Source organism: Odontomachus brunneus, unplaced genomic scaffold (assembly GCF_010583005.1).
Source record: "Odontomachus brunneus isolate Ranch 3 - 2012 unplaced genomic scaffold, Obru_v1 Obru_scaffold_083, whole genome shotgun sequence".
NCBI lineage: Eukaryota > Metazoa > Arthropoda > Insecta > Hymenoptera > Formicidae > Odontomachus > Odontomachus brunneus.
This window is the reverse complement of record NW_022639533.1, coordinates 367,482-375,592: the sequence shown is the minus strand read 5'-3', so window position 1 is coordinate 375,592 and position 8,111 is coordinate 367,482. Positions and strand designations below refer to the sequence as shown.

General features: G+C 36.0%; 1 protein-coding gene across 8 annotated transcripts in view; it reads left to right on the top strand.

Annotated features, from left to right (window-relative positions):
• Positions 1-3,863, top strand: part of LOC116847803 (eukaryotic translation initiation factor 4E transporter-like) — a 14,232-nt gene extending 10,369 nt beyond the window's left edge. For 5 of the 8 annotated variants that reach the window (XM_032823196.1, XM_032823194.1, XM_032823198.1 and 2 more), the window contains one exon: positions 126-373. In XM_032823196.1, coding sequence (XP_032679087.1) covers positions 126-373 — 248 coding nt within the window. Of the gene's footprint in view, positions 1-125 lie in introns of all 8 variants that reach the window. The other 3 variants (XM_032823191.1, XM_032823195.1, XR_004378823.1) reach the window with 2 other exon arrangements.
• Positions 3,864-8,111: the final 4,248 nt, after the last annotated feature.

Sequence of the window (8,111 nt, the reverse complement as noted above, 5' to 3'; positions counted from 1 at the left end):
CTCTCTCTCTCTCTCTCTCTCTCTCTCTCTCTCTCTCTCTCTGCTAATGTTTTGTGGAATCATTCCGCAAATTATACTTGCGTAGATCATTTCTTCATTATATCATCGATTATTGATCTGCACAGATGGACGTGCGATGCGATCGCAGCAATTGAACCTTGCTGTCGGTCGTCAATCTTCACCGGGTCTTGGATTCGTAGGCAGTAACGGCGGTGACCTTTCTCCAACGTCCAATCAACTCGCGCGATGGTTTAGTCCAGAACTCCTCGCTCAGGCACGGGCCGGGAAATTACCGGAGCTCGGGCAGACGAATGTCCTGTCGCTGGAAGAGCTCGAGAGACTTCAACATGCGTCGACTATAGTGCATAACTAAAAGTGATTACTGACATTTTTGGGTATTACGTTTCAATTTCTCGTGAGCGATCGGAAATCCCGACGGTAACGCTGCTACTGGCCGGCTAACCAGTATGTTTCTCGTGTTACATCTCCCTTCACATCCGAGGCACCAGTATGACATCCCATCCGCGCCGGATGCTGAAAATGTATGCCGCTAAATTACAGAACGGTGCTGTCGCCTATAGTAGATTTTTTAAAGTCTTCGTATCGACAAAGTTTACCGAGGTAATGCCATATTTTGATTAAGGCTAGGAGAATCGATCAGTTGTTCGAGAGGGGGTGTACTTTCGAAGGATCTTGGTTGAGGGAAAGTCGCTGAAATGTCGTTTGTGAAAATCATTTTTCAAAGTTTCGCGGGATGTTATTTAGAAACTACAAATGTACAGGATAGTGTGTAACGTTGAAGGGCGGCATGTCGTATAATTAAGAAAGAAGTGGACAGCTTTCTACGAAAAACGATATATTGCTTATAAGACTGAAAAATGTGAAAATTCTTATTGTTGATTATGAGACAAGCTGTTACCTTGATATGCGTACTTTCTAAATGACAACACGACAAAGTCTATTTGCCTAAGATAGGACTGCAAGTTTCTTGTGTATTCGTGTCTCTCCATTGTAGTTTGCGAGATTCCGAGAATTATTTGGCGACCTGTATAATTTTCACACGTTTATTCGAAGCGTATCGCGTTGTTCTCGTTTATTCTTGACAATTGCAGGATGGTGAATATTCTGAGAATATATTGTTGCGATATCTTTCAGTTATTTGTAAGTATTGGAAGCTTTATTTCGCGTTTGCGTTTCTTACATCCAGGAAGAGAAGAACAAAGCAACTTTGGCCGCTGTCTCAGCGAATATAAAAATATAGTCTATATACTAAGTATGTCTAATGCAAGCTCATCGTTGTCGCCAACGGAAATAAGACTTAGATAGTCGGATACGCGCGTTTAATCTAGTATTATTTATAGAATATGTCGCTTGCTTGTTTACCAGTGGGACTTGCAAAATCCCTTAGGCAAATAATAATACGCAGTTTCTTCAGAAGAAGTTGTGAATTACAGCAATCAGCACTTGATTACAATTACTCACACAGCAAGCGAAGAGAGATGTGTGTATCATATTTAATATTCTATTCGTATTACTACAAACGATGCGACCTTATTAATACGGAGAAACAAACGAGATAAAGATGACACGTCACAAGTCATGCGCGCGCGCGTATATATATATATATATATATATATATATATATATTATAAAGATAAATATATAATATATACTTCGTAGAAAAAGAGAAAGAGAGAGAGAAGCGTGAGATTTACGGTATCATTATCATGATCGAAAGTGGTAGATAGACTGAAATGTCTCTAACAAAAAAAAAAGAAAAAAAACCTCGCGCATAAGGTATATAGAAGAATCGTTCACAGAATTAATTCAAAAAAACAAGAAATGGAGAACATTCCACCAGCCGATAGAGAATCAAACCTAAACGAGGTATATTTGCGAGCTTGAAGATCAATCAGTGTCAATACTGTTGCCAACATGTGTTTGCTTTCAATTCAATTACTTCGAGATTGCAATTTCTATACAATTCAGAGAACGAAAAAAAAATAAAAGAAAGGAAAGTTATTGGGCCTATTTTACACAAAACTGTAATACTATTTAAAAGTTTATTTTGCCCATTTCTAGAAAGAATAGCATCGTTAACTTATTCTATGCTGTGTATGTGTATGTGCATTAGAGTCTCATTATGTGTGCATAATTGCATTTTTCTTTTTCTCATAACTTTAGCACGCGATCGCTCATATCTTCAAGAAATACATCTCTTAAAGGCAAAATATTTCTATTTTTAACAGCAAAACAATCACTGTACGTTTACCTTAAATTGACGAATAGTATTTATCTATATTTTATATACTAATTAAACGACATTTATATGAACGAGTTACATAATCTAATTTATGAATATTAATTATATTCGTATGTTTTATTTTATTGCATATGATCTTTTTTTTATAATGGCATTTAATTGTATGACGATTCGTATGAGGACCGTGAGATAAATTTACGTTAAAAAAAATTTATAAAAACTTAGCAAAAAAAAAAAACAAAATTGAATTTTATTGTTATTTTGTTTGTTGCGGAATTTATTTCAGCGCGATAAAGAACGTAATTTTAAAAAGTATCACTGCGCTGCAAGTAATTTTGACAAAAACGTACTATCTAAATTTTTTCTAAATATACGAAGCATGGACATTGTTTGCGACAGTGTTACGTTCGATCCGTATTTATCTCATTTAACGACATTCACAAATCTGTTCGCTCGACAACATTTTGCATGCACGACTACGGAGATAAATACGGATTATGATTTCTTAGATGCTTGTTACTTAATATATAAAAAATTTTTTCTGTGCGATAATATCTTTTAAGAGAGTCTTGTATGTTTTAATAGCCATATTTATAATGTTCATCTATGTCTAACGTTTTATTAGCATGTATCACACAACACGTATATGATGTTAACAAAATGTTAGAGGGATGAGCGGTTCGACGCGCCAACTTCTACGTAGATGAAAATTACGAAATATGATGAGCATGAAAAAATTGCGCATTAACCAATCGCAATAATACATTCACGTATTTTCAACATGCTATTGTACATGACAACGAGCCGTGTGAGGCACGAAAAATGCAAGACGACGTTATGGGACTCTAACGATGCGTTCAAACTGATGTGTACTTGTTGCATCGACTGAAGATGACGGAGAACACGTTGCAAACAATATTGTACGGTGATACGCGTAACAGAGCGAGACAAAACGAGAGAGAGAGAGAGAGAGAGAGAGGAAGGGAGAAAGAGAAAGAGAGAAACAAAGGGAGAGATCTCATTTTTTTTTTTTTTTTCATACCATTTTCGTTACTCGACGTTCGGCGATTGTAGGTGCGATTGTTTAGATTGTATCTCGGACCGATCATCGTCACTGTAAGCTTATCTCAAGCGTCCATAAGTGTACAAAGAGTGTAAAGAGTGTACGAAGAGTAAAAAGAATTCAAGTCATTCAATCGTGAATCTTAATGCGAGTACTATACCGGAATCATCTTTCGTCTTTTATCGTGTGGAAGATGTTACGAGTGTCACGTCACACTAATGTTATATTTGCAACACAAAAGACGTGTAGTATCGAGTATCCCACAAGGGAGATTCATATTGCCTCATAGAAATCGAAGTTCCTTTACAGAGATACGGAATAAGAGAGTTTGTGAATAATTTTTCTTTGCTTTTCATATTGATAAGAATCTCAATTGAAAATTTAGAGTGATTTTTTTAATTAAGAAATTTATGGTAACGATTCTTTTTTTTTTCGAAGATTGAAGCGAATCTGGAGGAATCATTATGTCTTTGAATTGCATTTATAGTTAGGCCAATTCCCGAGAATGACGGAGTTCACTTACTAATATTTGGCACTGGATACGAGAAAAAACTGCGTTGAAATTATTGCCAAAATGCGAGGAACTTTCACCTGGATTCTTAAAAGTGCAATCGCAGTGATTATACTTTCCCTTTCGTAATGGGAGATATTGTGAAAGACGAAAGCTCCCGTGCATTTGCGGACCTGATGGTTGTTCCATGACCCGGAAGCACAATTTTGTAAATAAACTGATTCCTAAGTAAATTAAAGTACATTTAGCACTGGGTCGATAATTTGTAAATAAAATTACTGAATATTATGTGAAGCCGAGCAAAATATCACAAATATAAGGAGAACTGTAATTATTATCCTTGTCATTTTATTTGTTTCGCTGATATAGCTACTTTCGAGTCGTTTATTTAACAAGTTTATTTACAAAATTTACACAAGAAATAATTCTATTAACAGCGCTTTTGACTAAAGCGGATTTGGAGCGCGCCAAGAGTGATTAGTGACTTCACAAGACTATCAGCTAATCACAAAACTTATATATTCGAGTCAATAATTGCTCTCGGGGTGTCGTTTTATTCAACGATGTTATAAAAATTGTTATATCATTAAAAAAACAACTAGAATCTACAATTCCAGAATCTAGAGTCTGAAATCTCTCTTTCTAAATTCTTTCTTTAAACTTAAAGATATAAAATTTATAAAATTTATTTATGTCTAAGTATTAAAGTTCCTGGTCTTTCCTTCCGTGACTATTTTTTGATTTATGATATTAGAGAAACGAGAAAATAAATTAAAAGTTTTTACAAAATATGTTCAAACAAAATAATATCTCAGACAGCACAAGATCTCCTTAGGACTTCCTTAGGATATACTCTGGATGTTTCCTGGACATCTGTGCAGTTAGGGATGTTTACAAACTGATACTTATAACTAGTCGAGTAGACTCGTAATAGTTCTTTTATTACACTTTTATTACAACAATCAATAAATAGCCGTAAAATTAACGTGACAAAATCATGAGGAAAAGTTAAAAAGAAGGATGCATGTCATATTAATTTTACGATATACTGATTCGAACAATAGGAAATTGTTTGGACTAACTTACAAATTTATTTGTTTGATTATGTTATTATTTTAATATATATTTTTAAATATCAACTTTGTAAGAGTTTTGGGCATAAATTTCCTTACTTCTAACGTCATCAGTCAAAAGTTCCGCGGCGAGTAGCCAGAAAATCCTAAACCTACTTTATCAATACTCAAATATTGGATTTTTTGCGATACCACTAGATAGCGCCAGACAAGTCTATTTAATCCATGGACGTAAGAATACATGAAAACTGAGCGAAAAGTGCGATTACTGACGAGGGGCTGTGAAGCCTAAAGCCCATTCTACAATTGCATGAACGTGGATGTAAGTGGTTGTAAGTGATTACGACAACCAATCAGAGTAAAGCAATCAATGAATAAAACATTTGGATTGGTTGACTCTTACGTTCACGACTACGCTTACGCAATTGTAGAATGGGCTTTAAGCTGGTGGCACATAGAAAACTTAAGTAGTAAGACGTAAACAGTAAGCGAATTAGCCAATCACAATCGTTGTTTCTTGGACCGTAAGAAGAATCAACGACTGTGATTGGTCAATTTGCTTACTGCTTACGTCTTACTGCTTAAATTTTTCTGTGTCCACGGCCCTAAAGAACAAGAGGGGTACATTGTCGCGGCCATATTGGTATAAAAGAGTTTTGTATCTATTTTCACTGTATAAAAACAGCGACCGTCGCCTTTAGTTAAAGAGCTGGGCCCTTATTCTTGAAATAGTTGCGTATACGTAAGTTTTACTGCGTAGCTATTTATGGTATGATTAAACCTGCGCAGTAAAACTTACGTATACGCAACTATCTTAAGAATAAGGGCCCTGCACTACTGAACTAGTGCAATAAGAGTGAGACAAGTATATTTTATCTTGTTCCATGAAGTAAGAGATAAGGAGACCGAACTTGATGAGGAGTAGAGAAAGTGGTCCTGATTCATGTCTCCCAATTGAGAGGAAATCCGCTGAAAAGAATAACTTCTTATGGTTGAGCGCCATTTGTAAAGCAATAAGTTAGAGCGAGATTAGATATACTTGTCTCACTCTTACTGCACCAGTTCAGTGATGCAGTTAAAGAGCTGCACTAGGGAGAAGGCACTAGAGGCAAATCAACTTTCTCACTCTGTTTTAAACTGCCAACTTCCGGCTTCACTTTGCGGACAGAATGCTTGGTCTATGGCCGGCATTCATAGTCCGATCTTATATTTAAGATCATCTTAAGTACTGTCTTAAGATGTCATAAACCAATTACAGAGCCGTATTCGCATCTTAAGACATTACTTAAGACTGTCTTGAAGTAAGATTCGACTATGGCTGTGTTCCGAAATTCATTGCTAGTATTGAAATTCTATAATATACGTGACATGAATTATAGATTTTCAGTACTCGCAGTGAATTTCGGAACGTAGCTTATGAATACTGGTCTATGTATATACATCACTGGTCTTCTACAATAAGCCATAAGCTGCAAGCAAATTGATCAATCACAGTCGATTATTTTCAAAAATAATCGCGGCTCTCCGCGAAAAGTCTCCACTATGATTACTGTGTATGCAGACTCTTAGCTTCAAATAATATATCTCACAACCAAAAATTTTTAATAAATTTGTCAATGGAACTTTTCATTTCTCACGATTTCACGTGAAAGAAAGAGATATATGACCGATTTACAGATTAGAAGTCAATCTCATTATCTCTGATTAACTTAATCGGCCGATTCAATATTAATCGTGATTAGATAATTCTGCTTAACATCAGAGGCAACTGATCAGTTTCAACGGAAGAGCTGTATTTAATCGATCGATTGCCCTAATCGGAAATGATGAAATCAGCCCTAAGTTAATTGAAAACATCCTTACGAAAAAAATACAAAAAACTCTCAATTTTGAGTGTAAACATCCAAAAACTGTGAATGAATACCTAAATTTGAGTGTTAACACCCAGAATTGAGGGTTTTTTCGTATTTTTTTCGTAAGGGCAGTGAAGCCGAACTTGTGTTTCGATATTCTTTGCCCATACTGAAAATCTATAGTTTATGTTACGTATATTATAGATTTTCAACACTGACCTTAGAACATATATACAGGGTATTTCTTTACTTTCGCTCACGAAGAACATAGTGTTATCTCTTATGAAAAATTGAATCCTGAACCATTTTTGTCTTTGATACTTAACGAAGCAGATATTCTTTAATAAATTCTAGCAAACCGCGCCGTTCTTTAGAAGTATACACGTCTGTAAGCTGCGCGCTTAATGCGTGAATGTAGCGGAACATTCATTAGGTTAGGTTATAAAGTTGACAGGAAATCAAAGTTATTTATTTTCTTCTCATAGAATTCTGAGAATTTTTTCAGAATTTTGTATTAACTTTCTAGTACTTCAAGAAAATGCAAGAAAACGCAAGAAAATGCGGTACTAAAAAATTAATACAAAATTCTGAAAAAATTCTCCGAACTCTATAAGAAGAAAATAAACCATTTTTATCTCTTGCTATTTTTCGGTAAAGTTGATAGAATTCAAGTAAAAAAATATTGAAACCAATAATTTTGTAGCCCAGCAACTGACGCATGTTGGTACATGCGCACAGAGGATGAATAGGAATATATACCTTTCTCTCTTGCACATATTTTGGATATACTTTTGGTCTACAGGAGGCATACGCAATTCCCCCTCCATATATAGGGTGTTTCTTTACCTCCGCCCATGAGGCACATAACGTTATTTCTTATAAAAAATTGAATCGAAAAGTCCTGTCAATTTCAATGCATGCGCATAGAGGACGAATAGGAACGTATAACTTTCTCTCTCGCACACATTTTGGACACACTTCGTACTAGCATTCCCCCCTCCATGTATATATGCTCTAAGGCATTGACAATCTCTCTCTCTCTCTCTCTCAATATGGCTTCAGGCAACCAAAAGGCGTACCCCCAACACCACTCAACGAAGGCGCTGACAATGAATATTGGAACGTAGACTTATGGCTCCTGCACACAGGACGCGGTAATGGTTGCCGCGCGGCGGAAGGTCGCGCCAATCAATATGTTGCTTTCCGTAATAACCTTCTAGCTCTTATGGAAAAACAACATATTGATTGGCTGTCGTGCGAACTTCCGCCGCGCGGCAAGTATTACTGCATCCTGTGTATGGCAGGAGCCATAAACGTCTGTCAACATCTGTAGCGCTGCCAGGACCAA